At 37.8% G+C, this 25,202-nt stretch overlaps 3 protein-coding genes across 7 annotated transcripts in view; all 3 read left to right on the forward strand.

Moving 5' to 3' along the window:
• The window catches only part of NMU (neuromedin U), a 36,206-nt gene extending 25,318 nt beyond the window's left edge, over window positions 1–10,888 (forward strand). For all 5 annotated transcript variants that reach the window (XM_078003563.1, XM_028848575.2, XM_015138677.3 and 2 more), the window contains 3 exons: window positions 4,906–4,959; window positions 6,291–6,330; window positions 10,708–10,888. In XM_078003563.1, coding sequence (XP_077859689.1) covers window positions 4,906–4,959; window positions 6,291–6,326 — 90 coding nt within the window. In that variant the 3' untranslated portion in view covers window positions 6,327–6,330; window positions 10,708–10,888. The remainder of the gene's footprint in view (window positions 1–4,905; window positions 4,960–6,290; window positions 6,331–10,707) is intronic.
• Window positions 6,519–10,698, forward strand: LOC144341189 (thymosin beta-4-like). Its single transcript, XM_078003564.1, has one exon. The coding sequence runs from the start codon at window positions 7,438–7,440 to the stop codon at window positions 7,669–7,671; it is 234 nt and encodes a 77-aa protein (XP_077859690.1). The 5' UTR covers window positions 6,519–7,437; the 3' UTR covers window positions 7,672–10,698.
• A 2,940-nt stretch (window positions 10,889–13,828) lies between the features above and the next one.
• Window positions 13,829–25,202, forward strand: part of PDCL2 (phosducin like 2) — a 34,398-nt gene continuing 23,024 nt past the window's right edge. The window contains exons 1-3 of the mRNA XM_001087954.5: window positions 13,829–13,970; window positions 22,170–22,290; window positions 23,840–23,930. Of these exons, the coding sequence (XP_001087954.1) occupies window positions 13,965–13,970; window positions 22,170–22,290; window positions 23,840–23,930 (218 nt within the window). The 5' untranslated portion in view covers window positions 13,829–13,964. The remainder of the gene's footprint in view (window positions 13,971–22,169; window positions 22,291–23,839; window positions 23,931–25,202) is intronic.

The raw sequence follows: 25,202 nt of genomic DNA on the forward strand, positions 1-25,202 counted from the left end.
GGCTAACACGGTGAAACCCCGTCTCTATTAAGAAATACAAAAAACTAGCCGGGCGAGGTGGCGGGCGCCTGTAGTCCCAGCTACTCGGGAGGCTGAGGCCGGAGAATGGCGTAAACCCGGGAGGCGGAGCTTGCAGTGAGCTGAGATCCGGCCACTGCACTCCAGCCTGGGTGACAGAGCGAGACTCCGTCTCAAAAAAAAAAAAAAAAAAAAAAAAAAAAAAAGAAAGCTTGTATCCAGTCCTTAGGTAGGAATAAGAGAACAAATAAAGGACAATGTACTGCCCCTCTGTATCCAGCTTGGCAAATAGCTAGGATGGCAAGCTTTCTGCAAGTATTTAAATGTTCTTAAGAGTAGGCCAGGCCTGGTGGCTCACACCTGTAATCCCTTCAACTTTGAAGGTCCAGGTGAGTGGATCCCTTGAGGTCAGGAGTTCGAGACCAGCCTTGGCAACATGGCGAAACCCCGTCTCTACTAAAAATACAAAAAAAAAAAAAAAAAAAAAGTTAGCCAGGCATATTGGCGCATGCCTGTAATCCCAGTTACTCGGAGGCTGAGGCATAAGAATCGCTTGAACCCAGGAGGCAGAGGTTGCACTGCACTCCAGCTTGGGTGACAGAGCAAGACTCCATCTCAAAAAAAAAAAAAAAAAAAAAAAACAAGTTGGTAAGACTGGTTCGTGAAGTAAATATCAGAAACTAAATATATATACTTTGGTTTTTTCAACAAAAAAATGTGACCTAAGTCCAGGGATCCACCCACCTGGACCTTCCAAAATTGAAGGGATTACAGGTGTGAGCCACCAGGCCTGGCCTACTCTTAACAACATTTAAATACTTGAGCAGAAAGCTTGCCATCCTAGCTATTTTGCCAATATGTGTAAGATGAATGTAACCACTTTAATACAGTCTAACTGTGTTACATTGTGGAGTTTTCACAGTCATTTAAAAAGAATCCTAACTCTTGTGGCTCACGCCTGTAATCCCAGCACTTTGGGAGGCTAGGTGGGTGGATCATTTGAGGTCAGGAGTTTGAGACCACTCTGGCCAACATGGTGAAACCCCGTCTTTACTAAAAATACAAAAATTAGCCGGGTGTGGCGGTGGGCGCCTGTGATCCCAGCTACTCGGGAGGAGAATCACTTGAACGGGGGAGGCGAAGGTTGCAGTAAGCCGAAATCTTGCCACTGCCCTGCAGCCTGAGTGACAGTGCGAGACTCCGTCTCAAAAAAAAAAAAAAAAAAGAAAAGAAAAAAAAAGAATCCTAACCCTTGTGACACTGATGATTTCTGCAATTATTTTGTATACATATATATTATATACTTTTTTGTTTTTGTTTTTTGAGACGGAGTCTCGCTCTGTCACCCAGGCTGGAGTACAGTGGTGTGATCTTGGCTCACTGCAAGCTCCGCCCCCCATGTTCACGCCATTCTCCTGCCTCAGCCTCCCGAGGAGCTGGGATTACAGGCGCCCACCACCACGCCCGGCTAATTTTTTGCATTTTTAGTAGAGACGGGGTTTCACTGTGTTAGCCAGGATGGTCTGGATCTCCTGACCTTGTGATCCACCCACCTCGGCCTCCCAAAGTGCTGGGATTACGGGCATGAGCCACCGCGCCCCGCCTCTAGGATTATTTTTAAGTAATGCCTTCCCTTGCTGTAATACATTATAATTTTCAGTCTTATTTTATTCTTTGAGGAACTCTGTTAGTACTTTACAAGTATTATTTCCCATTTACAAAAGGGAAAGCAAGTCAGAATAGTTGAAGGAGTTTCCCAAGATCGTATTAGTAAGAGAAAGTGCAAAATAGTCTTCTGGCTTCTGATCTAGGCAAACTTTTTTTCACTATGCTGTATCCTTTATAGTTTAATCTTGGGTACTTTTATTATGTTATTTTTAAATTATGTATTTTATTATTAAAAGTTGAATTCAGGCTGGGCACGGTGGTTCACGCTTGTAATCCCAGCACTTTGGGAGGCCCAGGTGGGTGGGTCACCTGTCAGGAGTTTGAGACCAGCCTGTCCATCATGATGAAATCTCGTCTCTACTAAAAATACAAAAAAAAAAAAAAAAAAATTAGCTGGGCGTGGTGGCGGCACCTGTAATCCCGGCTACTTGGGAGGCTGAGGCGGGAGAATAGTTTGAATCAGGGGGGCAGAGGTTGCAGTAAGCTGAGATTGTGCCACTGCACTCCAGCCTGGGTGACAGAGCAAGACTACGTCTCAAAACAAACAAACAAAAAAATTTGAGTTCAGATCAAAGTTTTCTTTAATTTTAATACCATATTTAATTTATTCTTCTTAAAATGCTACCCAAAGTTTTCAGACACTTTTAAAAACGCATAGAGTTTAGGTGAATATATTCCTCAAAATTTATTTTTATGGCCAGTATTTCCTCCCTAGAATCTTCACATTCTTTTTTTTTTTTTTTTTTTTTGAGACGGAGTCTCGTTCTGTCGCCCATGCTGGAGTACAGTGGCACGATCTCGGCTCACTGCAAGCTCCACCTCCCGGGTTCATGACATTCTCCTGCCTCAGCCTCCTGAGTAGCTGGGACTACAGGCGCCTGCCACCACGCCCGGCTAATTTTTTTGTATTTTTAATAGAGATGGGGTTTCACCGTGTTAGCCAGGATGGTCTCGACCTCCTGACCTCGTGATCCACCCACCTCGGCCTCCCAAAGTGCTGGGATTACAGGCTTGAGCCACCGCACCCGGCCAGAATCTTCACATTCTTAAATGAAGCTTCCATCAAAGAAGACAATATCTGATGCCAACTGTAAAGAGAAATGTAAGATCTTAGGCAGTAGCCCCTTAAAATATTAGAATTTGCAGAATGAAGAAAAAAGTAGTTGTCATCAAACTCTAGAAGTAATACATGCTTTTTTGATTTAACTTTTACTTCTTAAAGTATTTCCTTGAGTTATGAATTAGTAAACAATTTCAACTTAAAGATTCAGTTTCTTAAAAGACACCAACAATCATTAGTATGACTACATTATTTCAGTGCCGTGATTTACAAAACCAAAGCTAATCACTCAGTATTGTGGCCAGTTTAGTACATTGAGTGAATTTTCCACCTTCAGTGATATCATCTATATTTTCAGACAAATGATAAATCTTAAGGGTATTTTGCAGCCAGTCAAGTTTCCTAGAAACCTACGAAAGAAAATAATTTAAAAGATGAATAGAAATGCAATTGTAGGAGAGTGTTCGCTTTGCTGGGCCTAAGTCATCTAATTTTAAAATGTATCTTTGATAGTGAAATATTTTGGATTCTTGAAGAAATGAGGTTTTATATCTTAAAACACTTTTCTTAAATTTTGATTGCTAGACATCTTCCAATTTCATTCCCACATCTTTTTTTTATCTCTACCTCCCAAATTATTTTATATACTACTCTATGCTTAATGATAAGACTCTAAAAAGATCTGTATGTTTGGGTTTTGCATTTGGAAGTTTTAAATATTTGGCACATTTAAATTTACATTTACATTTTGTCCTGCCTTTTAGTATTTTCTCTTTAATATGATATGATGTTTTCATGGCTTACTGCAGCCTTGACCTCCTGGGCTCAGGCAATCCTCCCACCTCAGCCTCCTGAGGAGCCTGAGGAATTGGGTCCACAGGTGTATGCCATCACACCTGGCTAAATTTTTTTATTATTTTTAGAGACTAGGTCTCTCTATGTTGCCGAGGCTGGTCTCAAACTCCTGGGCTCAAGTGATCCTCCCACATCAGTCTCCCAAAGTGCTCAGATTACAAGCATTAACCACTGTACCCAGCTGAGAACGTTGCTTACATAGGTATATAAACATATGGTTTATATGTGTACATTTTTTTTAATTTTGAAAACTTAAAACTTTATTTTTTATTTTTCATTGGTATATTATAGTTATACATATTTTGGGGGTACATGTGATATTTTGATACATGTATACAGTATGTACATTTTTAAATACAGATTTTTTCAATATTAAGTAATTTGGGGAGTTATAGTAAAGATGAAAATTAAATACTATATTGAGAATTTAAGATACATTTGTTGCAAACTAAGTATTTCAGAATTTAAACATATATCAGAGCCATTTCTTAGAATTTAATATGATAGTATTCATATTATAAAATAGTTGAAAAAGGTCTTGGCTGACAGATTTCATGGTGATAGCCATGCTGATAATGCTTTTATGATATAGATAATTGTTAATGAAAATAGGAAGCTATAAGCCAATTTTATGGAAACCATAAAATGTTAATGTATTTTTTTCACAAAGTTTAAAATGAAATGTTTAAGAAAAAGATATACTTATTATGAATAATTGGGTCATTCCTATTAATATTTGGAAATTTAAAAATTAACATTCTGCATATATAATTATATTAGGAACATCTGTCCTAAAGCTTCATCAAATAAACATAATTTACCAAATTTGTCCCTTAATTTCAAACTACATTTCTGTAGAAATATTGTATAATATTTTTTAGCTTTGACACAATTCTGTTTTGTATTTTCCCCTGTTCATGTGTTAACACATGCAATATGTATTTTAAATAAATTATTTCATTCTAACAAAATGCTGAAAGGAGAATTTAAATATAGTCAATTATGAAGTGTCTGTCATTTCTCTTTCTACTTATTGATGAATTCACCTACAACTGACAAAATTCCTGAAAGGCAAATTGGTCACACTGATAAGGAAATTATTTCTAAATATAAGATTCTGATGATACTACTAGTTGTTGAAAATTTTCAGGTATAATACGAAAATTCTCTATTCAAGTCCCTGATTCCCTCTATGTTTAGTTATGATAGTTGAAAGTAATTCTGACCCTCAATGTACTTTCAAGGAGAATTTGCACTTATTTTTAGTGTTATTTGATTTGTAATGCCCTCGTTTTCTCTTCTAGGAAGAATTCCAAAGTCCCTTTGCAAGTCAAAGTCGAGGATATTTTTTATTCAGGGTAGGTACATACTGTATTTTTTAAAAAAAAATCAATCTACATCAAAATTTAAAAACATGTTCACTGTGTATTTAATTAACTTTTACATTTCAATTAAGTTTTAAAGTTTATAGATGTTTGGCATCAGGTGTTACAGTCTGACATTCACTTCTGTCACCACTTTATTGCTTCAATACCATAGTATCTCTGATCTCTCCTTTGATCTATTGCTCATGTTTAAACACCTCCAGTAACAGTCACCTATTTGACACTTTAATTCTATGACATTTTGTGTATAGAAAATAGGTGTCTTAAAGATACACTATTCCTTATTTCTATGGAATTATTTATAAAATTTTTAACTCAGTAGATTGGAAGAGAATTCACAAATTCTTAAAATTAAAAGAACCAATCATAATAAAAGGTATAAGTAGACAGAATTTCGGGATTACATTTCTGATTTTGTTTGTCCACATTGTCTATAAAATGTGTTTTTATTCTAGGCAGCTACACTTTGCAAAATATTTGCATCCTTAATACATTACCAGAAAGTTTTAATTAATTAGTTCAACAAGTATTTATTGAACTTCTACTGGGTGCTGAGCAATGTACCAAGGGCTGGGACTATAAAGACAGATAGGATTCCATTCCTGTGCTCTAGGAGTTTAGATAGGCTCTAAGAGAAAGCAGATAAGTAAACAAATATAAAGTACTGTGTGAAATGCACTTGTAATCCAAGGGCTGTGGTTTCCAAAAGAAAAGCATTTAACTCCAGCTGGGGAATGGAAGAGGTACAGAGAAGCTTCATGAGCTGAATCCTGAAGAATCAATGGGAAGTGGTTGATGAAATATTTAGCTAAGAGATTTCAGCTTTACACTAAAGGCTAAGGAGGGGGCAAATGTAAGATTTGCCTTTTGGAAAATAATTCTAATAGCAAATTAGAGAATGGATTGAATGAAGGAATTGGACTGATAGCAGGAAGGAGTAAGCAGCTAAACAGCCCTGACTTCAGTAAGTTCATTTTGGTTCATATCAAATTAAAATTGAGAACATTTGTTTTAAAATGTTGGTACCATCAAGGAAATAATTAAAGTCAAATAGCATCTAGTTCATGGTGGTCTTTGCAGCATTAGCATCACCTCAGAACTTGTTAGAAATACAAATTTCTTAGGATTCTCAGACTTACTAAATCAGAAATTCTGGCTAAGGAGTCCAGCAGTCTATGTTGTAAAAAGCCCTCTAGATGATTGTGATGCACATTAAATACTCCTCTAAGTCATCAATCTGTTCCTATGACTATTAGCTTCCATCTTTAGTTACACTGATTTATTTCTAATCTATTATTTTTTAGCCACGGAATGGAAGAAGGTCAGCAGGGTTCATTTAAAATGGTATGTGAGAAATAAATAAATAAAATGGTATGCATTTCACAGTTCAACACAGTTTGACATTTTCTGTTGTTTTCAAACAGTCACAAATTAAATTATGCTAAATATATTTCTATTATTTGATTGCATATGTACATGAATGTCCCATATAAATACTACAATGATAGGAGCTGTAAGGGCTTTATTGTAATGAGAAAATACCAGTATTTTAGGGCCTCATTTGCTTTGCCCATGTCATTTATTCCTCAGACTATGTCACAGTAATAATTATCATAAGTGATTTTGTAGACATTGATCTTATCATCATTTATTGTGCAAGTAGGATATGTCAAGGAATGAATTCTTATTGCAGTAATCAGTGTCTACCATAATGGGCCAAGATTTACAGACCGAAAGTACTTCTGTCATCTAAATAACCAATACTCAAAGATTCTTTGTAAAAGCTGGTGATTTACTGGTTTCTAGAGAATTTTTTAAAATGTGGAAAGACATGAGAGAATGACTTCTTCTTTCGTGCTGCCAGAATCTCTACCTCAGTGCTGGACATACAGTAGAAATTTAGTAGCTGTTGACTGTTCCCACATGTTTAATAAATATGTTAATCCTAATATTTTATTAGACAATAAATGTTGAAATCAACCCCAAATGCAGATTAATAAATTTACACCACAGAAATAAAAGTGTATTCTACTAAGCTTTTGTAATCCTAAATCCAGATTTTATGCTGAACGTATTTTTTCAAATATATCATTCATTTTAGACTGGGCAAGTGGCTCATGACTGTAATCCTATCACTTTGAGAGGCTAGGGCATGAGGATCACTTGAGCACAGGATTTTGAGACCCCATCTCTACAAAAACTTAAGAAAAAAATTAGCCAGATGTGGTGGCGCATGCGTGTAGTCCTACCTACTTCAGAGGCTGAGATGGGAGGATAGCTTGAGCCCAGGAGTTTGAGGCTGTGAGCTATGTCTTTCCTCTGCACTCCAGCCAAGGCAATAGAACAAGAACTTATCTTAAAAATAAATAAATAAATAAAATAAAAACAAAATAACAACAAAGTAAACTTCAAGAGGGCAGAAGGAAGTTTTAAAAACGAAAGAAGAAATTGATGTTAAAAACAGTAAAACAGGACAACTCGGTGGTGGCCACTGTGCAGACCAGACTTCGCTTGTTCTCACGTGCCTGGCTCCGCTTTCCCTCCGCAACCATGTCTGACAAACCCGATATGGCTGAGATCGAGAAATTCGGTAACTCGAAACTGAAGAAGACAGAGACGCAAGAGAAAAATCCACTGCCTTCCAAAGAAACGATGGAACAGGAGAAGCAAGCAGGCGAATCGTAATGAGGCGTGCGCCACCAATATGCACTGTACATTCCACAAGCATTGCCTTCTTATTTTACTTCTTTTAGCTGTTTAACTTTGTAAGATGCAAAGAGGTTGGGTCAAGTTTAAATGACTGTGCTGTCCCTTTCACATCAAAGAACTACTGACAACGAAGGCCGCGCCTGCCTCTCTCATCTGTCTATCTGGCTGGCAGGGAAGGAAAGAACTTGCATGTTGGTGAAGGAAGAAGTGGGGTGGAAGAAGTGGGGTGGGACGACAGTGAAATCTAGAGTAAAACCAAGCTGGCCCAAGGTGTCCTGCAGGATGTAATGCAGTTTAATCAGAGTGCCTTTTTTTTTTTTTTTTTTTTTGCTCAAATGATTTTAATTATTGGAATGCACAATTTTTTTAATATGCAAATGAAAAGTTTAAAAACTTTAAAAAAAAAGCAGTAAAGAAGGAGGACAGTAAACAAAGCAAAAATCTATAGTAATTCTTTTTTTATAGTAATTCTTTGCAAAAATTAAATTGGCCTAGTGTAATCAAGAAAAAGGGTAAAATCAAAAATATAGAAAAGTACAATGAAAAGAGAAATTAAAACAGAAGAAATAAAAATCACAAAAGAGTACTTTGCACATCTCTCCACATATCAGTTTGGAAACCTGGATAAAATGGAGGATTGTCTAATAAAGTAGGTGCTACCAAAATTGACCTCAGAAAAAACAAAAACACTAAACGGACTAATAGGTATGGGGGAAAATTGGAAAATGTTATCTAGAAATTATACCCTTGGCCAGGCGCAGTAGCTCAGGCCTGTAATCCCAGCACTTTGGGAGGCCAAGGTGGGTGGATCACCTTCAAAAATAAAGAAACTGAAGTCAGGAGTTCAAGACCAGCCTGACCAACATGGAGAAATCCCGTCTCTACTAAAAATACAAAATTAGCCAGGTGTGGTAGTGCATGCCTATAATCCCAGCTACTTGGGAGGCTTAGGCAGGAGAATCACTTAAACCCAGGAGGCAGAGGTTGTAGTGAGCTGAGATCACACCATTGCACTCCAATCTGGTCATCAAGAGCAAAAAAAAAAAAAAAAAAGAAAAGAAAAAGAAAAAAAATAAAGAAACTACTCATTCAAAACTATACTGTCTCAAAAAAAAGAAAAAAAAAAAACTATACCCACAATATACCCTCAAAAAGTGCTAAGCCAATAATTTTGAATTTTTTCAGCTCAGAGAAAGAAGAAAAACTACCAAATATTTTCATGAAGCCAGCATAATATTAATACCAAAACTTAAAAAATAGTATAAAAAATCTGTAAGTCAATTGTGTTTATAAATATTAATGTAAAAATTTTAAAGGAATATTATAAAATAGTATTCATCAGTATACTTAAATAATTTTATGACCCCACTAAGTAAGATTTGTTCCAGCAACTCAAGGATGGTTCAACATTAAGAAGTGTGTTAAAAGTTTTCACTATTAGAAGAAAAATTATATGATAATCTCAATAGATACTTTTGGTAAAATTTCACATCAATTTCTGATCTATTAGGAAGAGATTAAGCCTTTCTTGACATGATTTATATAATGGTCTCAAACCAAGTTAGTACAGTAGCTGGCTTGTTAGTGAAACACTTTGGAGCATTTCCATTAATGTCAGGAACAAGATAAAGATACTCTCTAATTTCTTATTTAATGTAGTTCTTAATGTGTTAGCCAATTCAATTAGAAAAGAAAGAAAGAAAAGATTCAAATAGTGGAAAAGCGAAGGAAAAATTTAATGTGCTCATGGGACCTAATTAGGAACTTGAATTTGCAAACTGTGTTTGGTATTAACTCCTGCTTCAGAAGAGGCCTGATAAATTATGTTCACATGAGGAATATGAGAAAACATATTCTTAATTTTGTATTTTTTCAAGGAACAAAGAACAGAGAGCTAATGGATAAGAAACTATTTTATCTTTTATAATATTATAAATGTAAATTGGCATAAAAAATGTTTTTAAATAGCTTAATACCAAATGGGAAAAAAATAGCTGCATTTGTAACATCGAAGTAAGTATTAGAGTGTTCAGAATGTGAAATGAAATTTAATCCATGATTTGGTGAATTTAGTAAAAAAAAAAAAAAAAAAACTCCAAAATTGAGAATAATTGCTTTATTCAGATTATTTTCAAGATTAGGGTATACATAAACTAATGTACTCATGATTTCATTTCATTTTGCCAATAGAAAAACAACGTAATAATCATGTTTTCTTTGTTTTTCTCATCTGATTTTCTAAGGCCTTTCTCTATCCTGATGACCTATATTTATTTAGAAAGTAGTTAAACATAAAATAGAACTATTTAGTTGCAAATATATGAGGAAATAGATATACAAGGAGTAAATGTAGCTTTTGAAATAGCTTATTCATAAATCTTATTGGTATGAATGAGCTTTAGGAAATCACTTTTAAATAGTTAAATACTGTAAACTGTTGGAAGCCACAGACATACAGAATAAGTGTTCCATTAGAGATAGATTAAATGATATATAGTTAAAAATATACAGACAGGCCAGGTACGGTGACTCACGCCTGTAATCCCAGCACTTTGGGATGCCAAAGTGGGCAGATCACTAGAGGTCAGGAGTTGGAGACCAGCCTGACCAACATAGTGAAACTCTGTCTCTACTAACAATACAAAAATTAGCCGGGCGTGGTGGTGCGCTTCTGTAATCCCAGCTACTCAGGAGGCTGAGGCAGGAGAATTGCTTAAACCCAGGAGGTGGAGGCTGCAGTGAGCTGAGATCACACCACTGTACTCCAACCTGGGCAACAGAGCAAGACTCTGTCTCAAAAAAGAAAAATACATATATATATATTTCTTCTGTGTGTGTGTGTGTGTGTGTATATATATATACATACACAATACACACACACACACACACAGAAGAACAGCTGGGAAATATTTCAGATGCTAATGTTACTCTATGACAAAATATAGAAATTATATACACATATTCACATGGTCATTTGCACTTAAATCTAATTCAGTTTTTCTTTTTTTGCAGGCTGCCAACTAATTTTCCACAGAGCAATGCTATGGAATACAAAATGTACTGACATTTTGTTTTCTTCTGAAAAAAATCCTTGCTAAATTTACCCTGTTGAAAATCCCTGTGTTGTCGATGTTCTCAGTTGTAACAATGTTGTAAATGTTTAATTTGTTGAAAATTAAAAAATCTAAAAATATTTTTGCTTAGTGTTTTAATGAGAAATACTGTGTAATAAACCTGTAAATAATGATGTTCCTTAGATCCCTGCCGGGTTTGACAGTACTGACATGCTTTTTTTTTTTTTTTTTTTGAGACAGAGTCTTGCTCTGTTACCCAGGCTGGAGTGCAGTGGTGCAATCTTGGTTCACTGCAACCTCTGTCTCTTGGGTTCAAGCAATTCTTCTACCTCAGTCTCCCGATTAGCTGGGATTACAGACATGCACCACCATGCCCAGCTAATTTTTTTTTTTTTTTTGTATTTTTAGTAAAGACGGGGTTTTGCCATGTTGGCCAAGCTGGTCTCGAACTCTTGACCTCAGGTTATCCACCCGCCTTGGCCTCCCAAAGTGCTGGGATTACAGGCATGAGTCACCGTACCCTGCCCACATGCATTTTTGATGTTTTCATTAAAGGCACTCATAGAGAGTTGAGAGTTGAGTTTTAATGAGCTGTATTAGTTTATCGTATTTGGATTTTGTCAGTGACAAAACACCAGCTCTCATAAATACCAGAATGCCCAGTAGCTACCAATCTTAGAATGTGAGCACCAACTGAAACTATACTAGTTGGAGGATTGGGCCATAACCCATCCAATAGTCCAATAATCAAGTTCTGATTTATAAACTGTATAATGGATATCTGATTGCTACAAATATATCAGAGGACCAACTTTTTCTACCAATTCACAGTATTCAGTTTATCCTAAAATAAGTTACTTCACCTCACAACATCTGAAAGGCAAGCAGTTCTGTCTATTAGCAGAAAGAAAATAATCTTATTAATAGAGGATCATGAACACAATTGGGAACTTTTAACATCAAATCAATGTTTAGTGGGCACAGAATTAACTTCAGATGGAGGTTGAATTTATCTCCTCTCAGGTTCCCTTGATCTTTTTTCTTCTGACCTCTGTCTTAGGTTCCCACCTCCTCCATCAAGAAGGTTGCTGGCTGATTAGAAAGCAGTGGCTCTTTTGAGTAGGTAGAATTAGGTCTACACAGATATTCTTCAGAGCAGAGTATCTAACAAACCTTTGTCTTCCTAATGTTGAGCAATTATTATAGCTTAAGTTACACCTTTTACTAACAAAGTTCCTGAATTTCACTTCCTGTCAGCCTGAGTGAAGAACATAAGAAGAAGAAGAGAAAAACATACATTATTTTTAGGAAAATAAAAATGCCTTGATAAGATGGGGACTTGAGAGCAAGGAGAGCATGCTGCCCTAAAGCCACAAATGCATGGGGCTGCATTAGCTAGTTCTGTGCACAGTACTTCAACTAACCTGGACTTTGGATTGTCAGAACAAGAAAAGAATGTTAATTTAATCAGCAGTTCCCAGGGCCTCTCAGAAATCCAGAGAGATATAGGTAACATTTTTAGGGCTCCGGGGATGAAGAAGAAGAAGAAAGAGGAAGAGGAAGAAGATGAGGAAAATACCAAGACATTATTACAAAAATTGTGATATGTTTTTAATTATTTATATTTAACAAATTCATGTCTCATATGCAAACACAACAGAATATATGGGCTACTAGGAGTATAAGATTTGTATCAAGTACCCGCTGGGCACTACAGATGGACTGGTCCCATGCTGAACCCAAGTTTAAAGTTATGTCATTAAAAACATTTTTTTTTCTTTCCAAGTCCTGTGAGTACATCTCTGGAACTGTGTAAAACAACTTGTGTAAAACACCAAGTGTTTTCCTCAAGTTCCTGGCAGCTCCCAGTAAACATCCTTTCCTTAATTTAAACACAAAGGAACCCCCACCTGTCTAGATATCCTACCTAAAGCCAGAGCTTTATTTATTTTTTTATTTTTTCCCCTCAGTTTAGACAGATCTCACTCTGTCACTCAGGCTGGAGTGCAGTGGTGTGAACTTGGCTCACTGCAACCTCTGCCTCCTGGGTAGCTGGGATTACAGGCACCCGCCACATCCCGTTAGTTTTTGTATTTTTAGTAGAGATGGAAGTTTCACCATGTTGGCCAGGCTGGTCTTGAACTCCTGAGCTCAAGTGATCTGCCTGCCTCAGCCTCCCAAAGAGCTGGGATTGCAGGCGTGTGCCACCGTGCCTGGCCTAAAGCCAGAGCTTCTGTCACTTAAGGCAGTGGATTTTTAAGATGGAATTGGGGGGCCTACAGTCCCATTTAAGCATCTAATGAAAGCTCTGGTTCTTAACTTCAGAAAAAAAAAAAATGTACACCTACAACAAAATTATGTGTACACTTGGGGACTGGGGAGCAAGATACTCCATAAAGTCTATCCAAATATGTTGTATGGGCTAAGTGTGGTGGCTCATGCCTGTAATCCCAGCACTTTGGGAGACTGAAGTGGGAGGATCACTTGAGCCCAGGAATTTGAAACCAGCCTAGGCAACATGTGAGACCACTGTCTCTACAAAAAAAATTAAAAAAAAATTATCTGGGTATGATGGCACATGCATCTGTGATCCCAGCTACTTGGGACGCTTATACAGGAGGATTGCTTGAGCCTTGGAGGTGGAGGCTGCAGTGAGCAGTGTTTGCACCACTTCACTCCAGCCGGTGCGACAGAGTAAGACCCTGTCTCAAAACAAAAAAATATATATAGTCTATGGATTCCAGGTTAAGAATGCCTCCTCTGAATAAAGGTTCTCCGTTCCAGGAGTTTGTTATTTCTCCATGAAGACAGGACTCGGTTTGAAGGGTGCCAGAGGCTCTGAAACAATCGGTTGATTCAGTGGTGGTGATGGAGGGAAAAGTTGACAGGAATGTCCACACCAGCACTACACAGCGAACGGGAAAGGCAGTGCTTGGGACAGAGGCTCCAGGCTCTGGGGCGTCAGTACCCACGACCATCCCCTGTGTTAGGCCTCTGCATTGCCTGGCAACCAAGCTACCTCGTCCGCACAAGCGTAACAAGTCCTTGTTCGCCTCTGCCTCTTCCGGCGGGCACTCGAAACCGCCGGGCCTGAAGCGGGCGCGCTTCCTGCCTGGAGGAGGCTGCGGGTCTCAATCCGTGGCGCCTCGCCAGCTACAGGACGACGCGGGCTCTTGAGGGGCAGAGCAGCACATCATGCAGGTGAGGGTAGGGACTCGCCGGGCGACCCTGGAACACCCAGTGGGTCTCCAGCTGGGCCCGAAGCCAAGAGACACAAATGGGGAGGGCGAACACAGGAATTAGGCTCTAACATTTGTTCTTGAAAAGTGCTAAATTTTGCGTGCTTCTCTGTCTAGTTTTGAGAAAAATCCTCTAGGAAAACGCCATTTTTTCAGCCTTTAAGACTTGTGTCTGTCGCTGGAGAAAACGTTAAAAGAGTTGCTGCGTATTGTATTTCACACCAGAATCATAGAAATCTTACTGCTGCATACTATTTTTGACTTAAGAAATAGACCAGCAACGTTAGCCCAAGTGTAATTCAATTTGTCCTCCTCCACTACCTTAAAAAATGATAAGAACAGAAAACCTACTAGTTTTTGTAGAATAGAAAGCCTTGAAATAAACCCACACATCTTTTCAAAAAGTTTTTAACAACAGTGCTAAGACCATTAAATGGGCAACAGTTAATTTTTTTTTCAATAAATTGTGCTGGGTAAACTGGATATCCACATGCAAAAGAATGAAGTTGGAACCTTATCTTAGACTTTGTGAATCTGAAATATCTGAAACAGGTTTCAGTTGACTTAGAAAGTTTATTTTGCCAAGGTTAAGGATGTACCCATGACACAGCCTTAAGAGGTCCTGATGACATGCGTCCAACGTGGTTGGAGTACAGCTTGCATTTATATATGCTACAGGAGTGCACCACCACGCCTGGCCACTTTTTGTATTTTTAGTAGACACAGGGTTTCAACACGTTCGCCAGGCTAGTCTCGGACTCCTGACCTCAAAAGATCTGCCTGCTTTGGCCTCTCAAAGTGCTGGGATTACAGGCTTGAGTTGGGACCCAACCTATAATCTTGGGATAATGGGACAAAGAGCTGGGACTACAATGCCTGGCTAGCAAAGCTTACTTTTAATACACTCTGCTTTTCCTGGTTTCCTCCCCATCACTTGCTTCCCACATACCCTTTTTTTTTTTCCAGCTAAACATGTTATTTAAGTCTGAATTCTAAGCAACCTCTTTGAGATACACTCATTTTCCCTGGTATCTCCAATGTATCCATGAAGTATACATACTAATAAACAGGATTTTTCTCTTGTTAATCTGTCTTTTATTACAGGAGTCTGTCCCAGCTAAGAAGTCAGAATGATAGAAAATTATTTGAGGTGGAACCAAAGGGTTTGGTTCATCAAAGGATGGGAGATGAGTAGGAGGGTGAACCGGCGGTAAACACATGTCTAGGAGAATTTAGGGAAGGATATCTTGGTGCTTAGTGGAACAGAGGAGAAAATGAAAAGGATTAAACCCTGTCAAAAAACATTTCAGCCCAAGACAGCTCTCATATGGATTTGTAACCTGAGTCGTATTGTTGGGTAGTCCAGCAACCTTAAACTGTGAATTCGTTATATATTATAGTGCCCTCAAATACCTGGAAGAAAAAAAATATAAATCCTCTATAGAGGAAGATGTGTTTAGTGTAGGCTTTAAGGAATTCCCATCAATAAGTTTTCGAGGACAGAAAGCAGAAATCAGTCAAAGGTAACCAAGCACACAAGGAAATAAGCCACCGTGAGACCATGAACCAAGAAAAACAGAGTTACAGAGATTTTTAGATAACAGAATGGTCAGAAATAGGTTATAAAACAACCAGACTGGCCAGGCACAGTGCCTGTAATCCCAGCACTCTGGGAGGCCGAGGCGGGTGGATCACAAGTCAGGAGATTGAGACCATCCTGGCTAACACGGTGAAACCCTGTCTCTACTAAAAAAAAATACAAAAAATTAGCTGGGCATGGTGGCGGGCACCTGTAGTCCCAGCTACTCGGGAGGCTGAGGCAGGAGAATGTCATGAACCCAGGAGGTGGAGCTTGCAGTGAGCCGCCACTGCACTCCAGCCTGGGCGACAGAGCGAGACTCTGTCTCAAAAAACAACAACAACAATAACAACAAAAACAACTGTACTTATAAATACTGAAAACTATAAAACAGACAAGAGTAGAATAGAAAGCCTTGAAATAAACCCACACATCTTTTCAAAAAATTTTTAACAAGAGTGCTAAGACCATTAAGTGGGCAATAGTTAATTTTTTTTCAATAAATGGTGCTGGGTAAACTGGAACCTTATCTTAGACTTTGTGAATCTGAAATATCTGAAACAGGTTTCAGTTGACTTAGAAAGTTTATTTTGCCAACGTTAAGGATGTACCCGTGACACAGTGTTAAGAGGTCCTGATGACATGCGTCCAATGTGGTTGGGGTACAGCTTGCATTTATATATGTTAGGGAGATGGGAGACATCATTCTCAATATGTGTAAGATGTACATTGATTTGGTATAGTAAGGCAGGACAAGTTGAAGAGGGGGTTTCAGGTCAGAAGTAGATAAGAGAGTCCTTGATTCTTTTGAGTCCTTGATTAGCTTTTCACTGAATACACAATTTAGTCTGGCTCAGCGAATCTGCATTTTTACATAAACAGCAGAGCAGAGGAAGCAGTCACATATGCATTTGTCTCAGGTGAGTCTGAGAGGGATGATTTTCAGTTCCAGTCTGTCCTTTGTCCACAAGGAATTTCCTTTTGGGCAAATTGTGAGGGAGGTGTGTAGCTTTTTGTCTTTGTAGCTATTTTATTTAGGAATAAAATGAGAGGCAGATTTGCTTGACATAGTTCCCAACTTGACTTTTCCCTTGGCTTACTGATTTGGGGATCCTAAGATTTATTTTTCTTTCATAACTGTATACAAAAATTTACTCAAACTACATCAAAGTCCTATAGCTAAAGGTAGAAATCTCTTAAAAGGAAACATAAGATAGACTCATGACATTGAGTTTGACAGTAATTTCTTGGTTATGACACCAAAAGCACAGGTAACAAAAGAAATAAATAAATTGTACTTTACCAAATTTAAAGCTTTTTTTTTTTTTTTTTTGCTTCAGAGGACATTATCAAGAGAGTGAAAAGATAAGTAGTGAGGTGCGGTGGCTCAAACCTGTAATCCCAGCACTTTGGGAGGCTGAGGCAGGTGGATCATTGAGGTCAGGAGTTTGAGACCAACCTGGCCAACATGGTGAAACCCAATCTCTACTAAAAATACAAAAATTAGCTGGGTGTAGTGGTGGGCATCTGTAATCCTAGCTACTCAGGAGGCTGAGGTAGGAGAATCGTTTAAACCCAGGAAACGGAATTCGCAATGAGCCGAGATTGCTCCACTGTACTCCATCCTGGGCAATAGACCGAGACTTCATCTCAAAAAAAAAAAAAAAAGACAACCCACAGAATAGAAAATATTGGCTGATCATATATTTGATGAGAGAATAATATCCAGAAAATATAAAGACTTCCTAAAATTCAACAACAAAAAGACAACCCAATATAAAAATGGGCAAAAGATTTTTCTATAGTTTGTGTCGCCTCCAAAATTCAGGTGTTTCCAATGTGATTGTATTAGGAGGTGGGGCCCTTAAGAGGTGATTAGGCCATTCGTCTCCTTCCTTGTAAATGAGATTAGATACCCTTATAAAAGGGCTTGTTAGAGAGAGTTTGTCCCTTTTTTTTTTTTTTTTTTTTTTTAACTATCCTGTCTTTTGCCATGTGAGGACACAGTGTTTCTCTCCTATGGAAGACACAGTGTTCAAAGTACCATCTTGAAAGACGAGATCAGACCCTCACTGGACAATGAACTTGACAGTGCCATAATCTTAGATTTCCCAGCCTCCAGAACAGTGAAAAATAAATTTCTGTTCTTTATAATTTACCGTCTAAGATATTTTGTTATAGAGTACAAAATGGACTCAGCCAAACTTGAATAGACATTTCTTAAAAGAAGATCTATAAATAGCCAATAAGCACATGAAAAGATGCTTAACATCACTAATCATGAGGGGGATGCAGCTCAAAACCACAATCTACTTCACACCCATTAGAATGTTTACGATAGAAAAGATTGACAATAACAAAACTGTTGATAAGGATGTAGACAAATTAGAACCCTTTTGCATTGCTGGTAGGAATGTAAAACTGTGCAACTGCTGTAGAAAACTGGTAATTTCCTTCCAAATTAAACAGATAACATATGATCCAGTAATTCTCCTTCCAGGTATATACCCAAAAGAATTGAAAGTAAGGACATAAGGACTTAAACAGATATTTGTATACCCATTTTTACAACAGCTTTATTCCTAACAATGAAAAGTGAAAACTACCCAAATGTCCATTGATGGATGAATAAACAAAATGTGGTATATATGTACAATGGAATGTTATTCAACCTTAAAAAAGAATGGAATTCTGCTACGTGCTACAACGTAGTTGAACCTTGAAAACATGCTAAGCGAAATAAGCCAGTCACAAAAGGACAATTATTGTATGGTTCCACTTGCATGAAGTACATAGAATAGTCAAATACATGGTAGAAAGTAGAACATAGAACAATGGTTTCCTGGAGTTTGGAAGAGGAGAGAATGAGGGGCTATCATTTTATGAGTACAGATTTTCTATTATAGAAATGAATAACGGGAAATCTTAGAAAATTAACAAACATGTGAAAATTAAACAACATGCTACTGAACAACCAATGGGTCAAAGAAGAAATTAGAAGAGAAATTTTAAAATATATTGAGGAAAACAAAAATGGAACTACAACAAAACCTATGGAAGGCAGCAAAAGCAGATTTAAGAGGGAAATGCATAGCAATAAATGCCAACAACAAAAAAGAACAAACTAAGCTTACAGTTATCAGAAGGATAGAAATAACAAACAGCAGAAATAAATGAAATAAAGACTAGAAAAACAATAGAAAAAATCAACAAAATCTTTGTTTTTTTGAAAATATAAAATCAACAAAACCTTACCAATACTAAGAATAAAGAAGACTCAAATAAAATCAGAAACAAAAGAGGAGACCTTACAGCTGGTACCACAGAAATACAAAGCATCGTAAGACATTAATATGAACAGTTACATGCCAATGGATTGGATAACCTAGAAGAATTGGATAAATCCCTAGACACATAGAGCCTACCAACAGTGGATCAAGAAGAAATACAGAATCTAAACAGACCAATAACAAATAAGGAGATTGAATAAAAAATAAAGTCTCCCATCAAAGAAAAGTCCAGGACCTGATGGCTTCACCAGTAAATTCGACCAAACATTTCAAGGAGAACTAATACCAATCCTTCTTAAACTCTTCCAAAAATAGAAAAGGAATACTTCTAAATGTTTTTTGTTGTTGTTGTTGTTGTTGGCTTTTTTTGTGACAGTGTCTCACTTTGTCTCCCAGGCTGGAGTGCAATGGTGCGATCTCGGCTCACTGCAACCTCCTCCTCCTGGGTTCAAGTGATTCTCTTGCCTCAGTCTCTCGAGTAGCTGGTATTACAGGTGCCTGCCACTGTGCCTAGCTAATTTTTGTATTTTTAGTAGAGACAGGGTTTCACCATGTTGGCCAGGCTGGTCTCGAACTCCTGACTTCAGGTGATCTGCCCACCTCGGCCTCCTAAGGTGCTGGGATTACAGGCATGAGCCACTGCACCCGGCCCTAAATCTTTTTAATGAGATCAACATTACTTTGACATCAAAGCCAGACCTGGACATTACAAGAAAAGAAAATTACAAGCCATTATCTCTGAAGAACACAGATGTAAAAATCCCCAACAAAATACTAGCAAACTGAAGTCAACAGCACATTAAAAGAATAATGTACCACAATTAAGTGGAATTTATCCTGTTGATGCAAGGATGTTTCAGCATATGCAAATCTACATATGTGACACACCACATTAAAAGAATTATGGACAAAAATCATATGATAATCTTGTTAGATGCAGAAAAAGCATTCAACCAAATTTAATATCCTTTCATGATAAAAACTTGCAACAAATTAGGTATAGAAGGAATATACCTCAACACAATAAAGGCATATATGACAAGCCTACCGATGATATTATATTCAATGGTAAGGTTGAAAGCTTTATTTCTTAGACAAGGGTGCCCATTCTCACTACTTCTATTCAATATAGTACCAGAGGTCTTTGCCAGAGCAATTAAGCAAGAGAAATAAATAAAGGCATCCAAACAGGAAAGGAAATAGTGAAATTGTTGCTGTTTGCTTATGATGTAATCTTGTATATATAAAACCCTAAAGTCCCCACCAAAATACTGTTAGGACTAATAAATGGATACAGTAAAGTTGCAAGATACCAAATCAATATAAAAACTAGTAGCATTTCTGGCCAGGCATGGTGGCTCATACCTATAATCCCAGCACTTTGGGAGGCTGAGGTGGGTGACTCACTTGAAGCCAGGAGTTTAAGACCAGCCTGGCCGACATGGTGAAACCTCATCTCTACTAAAAATACAAAATTAGCCGGGTGAGGTGGTAGGCACCTGTAGTTCCAGCTACTGGGGAGGCTGAGACAGGAGAATTGCTTGAACCCAGGAGGCAGAGGTTGCCGTGAGCTGAGTTTGCACCACTCCACTCCAGCCTGGGCAATAGAGCGAGACTCCATCTCAAAAAACAAAACACAAAGCTAAACAAAACAAAAACAACAAAAAACTAGTAGCATTTCTGTATACTAACAATGAACTATCAGAGAAATAAATTGAGGAAATAATCCCATTTATAATATTTACAAAAAAGTAAATACTTAGGATTTAAATACTCCTTAAAGAAGGATGTGAAAAATCTGTAGACTGAAAATGATAAAATATTGATGAAAGAGATTGAAGAAGACTCAAATAAATAGGAAGATATTCCATGTTCATGGATTGGAAAAATTATTGTTAAAGTGTTCATATTACCCAAAGCAATCTGCAGATTCCATATAATCCTTATCCAAGATTCCAATTTGCCCTTTTGTACGGAAGTAGAAAAAGCAGTTCTAAAATCCATATGGCACCACAAGAAACTCTGAATAGCTAAGACAATCTTGAGCATAAAGAAGAAAACTAGAGGCATCACATTACCTGACTTCAAACTATATTGCAAAGCCATTGTAATCAAAACAGCATGGTACTGGCATAAAATAGACATTGACCAATGGAGAACTCAAAAATGAACTCATACATTTACAGTCAATTGATTTTTGGCAAAGGGGACAAGAACACACAATGGGGGAAGGGACAGTCTCTTCAATAATTGGTTTTGGGAAAGAAGATATTCACATACAGAAGAATGAAATTGGACCCTTATCCCACTCCATCTATAAAAATCAACTAAAAATTGATTAAAGACCTAAATATAAGACCTGAAATTGTGAAAATATTATACAAGAAGAAAACACAGGGGAAAAACTACACACTACTGGTCTAAGCAGTGAATTTTTGGATTTAATCCCCCAAGCTCAGGCAACAAAGCAAAAATAGACAAGATTATATCGAACTAAAAAACTTCTGCACAGCAAAGGAAACAGTTAGCAAAGTGAAGAGACAATCTATATATTGGGAAAAAATATTTGCAAGCAATACACTTGACATGGCATTACTACTTAAAATATATATGGAACTCAAATAACAGTAGTAAGAAAACAACCCAATTTTAAAATTAGCAAAGATAATCCCAGCAGTTTGGAAGACTGAGGAGGGAGGATCACTTGAGGCCAGGAGTTCAAGACTAGCTGAAGCAACATAGGGAAACCCTGTAAAAATACAAAAATTAGCTAGGCTTGGTGGAGCAAGACTGCTACTCAGGAGGCCGAGGCATGAGAATTACTTGAACCCAGGAGGTGGAGGTTGCAAGTGAGCCAAGATCATGCCACTGCATTCCAGCTTGGGTGACAGAGCAAGACTCTGTCTCAGAAAAAAAAAAAAAAAAAAGGAAGTTCATCTGATGGTCTCGAATGCTTACGTAGAAAAGGAAACCAAACTGTATTTGTGTATGATGTGAATTGGTTTTGCCCAATGCAGTCTTCAGCAAATTTTCCATGACTTAGGAGATACTTCCTTAATATTCTATATATGTATTCTAAATTGATACTTTATTAAAGTTTTCAATGGAGCACATAATCCCATTAGTGCTGGAAAGTAGGAGAAAGTAGGTCACTTTGCTTTATTCTCCAAAACCAATTAACTGTAGAGCTCATGAACAATTGAACACTTAAGTGCTACATGTCAATGAATTTTCCAAATACATATTAAAGTGTACAACCATGTTAATTTTCTTTTCTTTCCTTTTTGTGTAGGATCCCAATGAAGATACAGAATGGAATGACATTTTAAGAGATTTTGGCATTCTTCCTCCTAAAGAAGAGTCAAAAGATGAAATTGAAGAAATGGTTTTAGGTTTACAGAAAGAAGCAATGGGTATGGTTGTAGATTTGGTGGGCTGGATGATGGGAATAATACAGTTAAGTTAGTAGTAAGGTACTTCATGAACATAGTGGGAGAGAGGACATTAGAAATCATTTAATATAGGCTGGGCGCGGTGGCTGACGCCTGTAATCCCAGCACTTCAGGAGGCGGAGGCGGGCGGATCACGAGGTCAGGAGATCGAGACCATCCTGGCTAACACGGTGAAACTCAGTCCCTACTAAAAATACAAAAACAAAATTAGCAGGGTATGGTGGCGAGCGCCTGTAGTCCTAGCTACTCGGGAGGCTGAGGCAGGAGAATGGCGTGAACCCAGGAGCCAGAGCTTGCAATGAGCCAAGATTGCGCCACTGCACTCCAGCCTGGGTGACAGAGCAAGACTCTGTCTCAAAAAAACAAAACAAAACAAAAACATTTAATATAAACCCCAACTACTTTCAGTATTTATATTCTTTCAGTATTTGTATACACCTAAAATGACTAATTTCACATTTCGAAAATCGCATACTAGTTAATAACAGAGCTGAAATAGCCTGTTGCATAAACTAGGGAGCTTTCTTCTCCCACCCTGTCCCTCTATCTTATTACCATCTATTTTTATCATTCTTTATAGTATGTATAGTATGTCTTCTTTATCAAGATTTCCAGGTACTTGAGGGAAATCTGAATTTATGAAATCTAATTGATTTTCATACCTAGTTTTTTTTGTTTTTTTGAGGTGGGGGACGGAGTCTCACTCTGTCACCTAGGCTGGATGGAGTGCAGTGGCCGGATCTCGGCTCACTGCAAGCTCCGCCTCCCAGGTTTATGCCATTTTCCTGCCTCAGCCTCCCGAGTAGCTGGGACTACAGGCGCCCGCCACCTTGCCTGGCTAGTTTTTTTGTATTTTTCAGTAGAGATGGGGTTTCATCGTGTTAGCCAGGATGGTCTCGATCTCCTGACCTCGTGATCCGCCCGTCTCGGCCTCCCAAAGTGCTGGGATTACAGGTTTGAGCCACCGCGCCCAGCCCATACCTAGTTTTAAATGTAGCCTGTCAGTTCTATGAACTTTGACGGAGTAATACTTTAATGTTATACTTTCTATAATATGTATACCTTTTTTTGGTGGCTGGCTGCTTTATGTTTGTTTGAAGATACTCTTTTTTGTTTGTTTGTTTTTTTGAGACCAAGTCTCGCTTTGTTGCCCAGGGTGGAATGCAGTGGTGCGATCTCAGCTCACTACAACCTCAGTCATTTGAGTTCAAGTGATTCTCCTGCCTCAGCCTCCCGAGTAGCTAGGATTACAGGTGTTGCCACCACACCTGACTAATTTTTGTATTTTTAGTAGAGAGAGGGTTTCACCATGTTGGCCAGGTTGGTCTCAAACTTCTGACCTCAAGTGATCTGCCCACCTTGACCTACCAAAGTGCTGGGATTCCATCACACCCGGCTGTTTAAAGATACTGTTGATCTCCTTTGTCTAAGACAGTTTTTTTCTAGACATTGATTGTATAGTAAAAAAATTTTTAAACAATTTGATAATCTATAATTTATGTTGTTTTAGTGAAACCATTTGAAAAGATGACTCTTGCACAGCTGAAGGAAGCTGAAGATGAATTTGATGAAGAAGATATGCAAGCTATTGAAACATACAGGTACAGTGATTCATTTGGGTTAATTATACATTTTTGAATGAAGTATTATAAGAATAAAACTAAAAAGATTTGTCTTGTCAGATAGGTTTTACAAAGAACAAAACTAATTTTTAAGTAACATTTTGAAACTCCCTTTATGTAAGGTGGAATTTTATTACATCATTACTTTATTTTTTCTTAATATTTTGCCTTTGATTGAATAGAAAATTATCCAATAATGTACAATATAACTTCATCAAGCTATGTATGATTAAAGTGGAATATAGCAATAAGAGGCCAATAAAAAGATGGCCATGATTTTCCTTCTAGCATGATGCCTGTCAAAGGCAACTATCATTTCGTGAGTAATTAATTACTACTCTTAAACAAATTATTTTAGAAATTGGAACAGGGTCATACATTTCCCAACTTACTTCACAACTAAAATAAGCTGGGAAATGTATGAACCTGTTCTAAGTTCTAAAATAATTTTTACAAGACCAGTATTATCCTGATACTAAAACCAGAGAGAGATATCACTAAAACAGAGTACTACAAATATCCTTCATGACTGTAAACACAAAATCTTTAAGGAAATATTAGCAAATTAAGTCCAGCAATTTAAGGAAATAATAAATCTTGATTAAGTGGTATTGGTTGCAGGAATGCAAGGTCATTTTAACAATAAAAAAAAAAAAAAAACAGTGAATTGGGACTGGACACAGTGGCTCATGCCTGTAATCTCTGACTTTGGGAGGTTATGGTGGGAAGATTGCTTGAGGCTAAGAGTTACAGACCAGCCTGGGCAACATAGTAAGACCCTGTCTCTACAAAACAAAAATAAAAACCAAAACCCACCAGTGAATGGAGTTAGAACAGCAATACTCGGGAGCAATGAGCAGATATAGCAATCAGATCTTTCTCAGGCAGGGTGCAGTGGCTCACGCCTGTAATCCAGGCACTTTGGGAGGCCGAGGTGGGTGGATCACCTGAGGTCAGGAGTTTCAAACCAGTCTGGCCAACATGATGAAACCCGTGTCTACTAAAAATACAGAATTAGCCAGGCATTGTGACACATGCCTGTAATCCCAGCTACTTGAGAAGCTGAGGCAGGAGAATCACTTGAACCTGGGAGGTGGAGGTAGCAGTGAGCCGAGATCGTGCCATTGCACTCCATCCAGCCTGGGCAACAAGAGCGAAACTCCATCTCAAACAAACAAACAAACAAAAACAAATAAGTACTATTCTCTAATAACAGGAATCAGTGCTCCTTAGTGAACTGCTTGATCCTTC

Source organism: Macaca mulatta, chromosome 5 (assembly GCF_049350105.2).
Source record: "Macaca mulatta isolate MMU2019108-1 chromosome 5, T2T-MMU8v2.0, whole genome shotgun sequence".
Classification (NCBI taxonomy): domain Eukaryota; kingdom Metazoa; phylum Chordata; class Mammalia; order Primates; family Cercopithecidae; genus Macaca; species Macaca mulatta.

Bases quoted from the DNA above. Each gene is read 5' to 3' on its own strand.
- LOC144341189 (XM_078003564.1), top strand. From the start codon at position 7,438: ATGTTAAAAACAGTAAAACAGGACAACTCGGTGGTGGCCACTGTGCAG.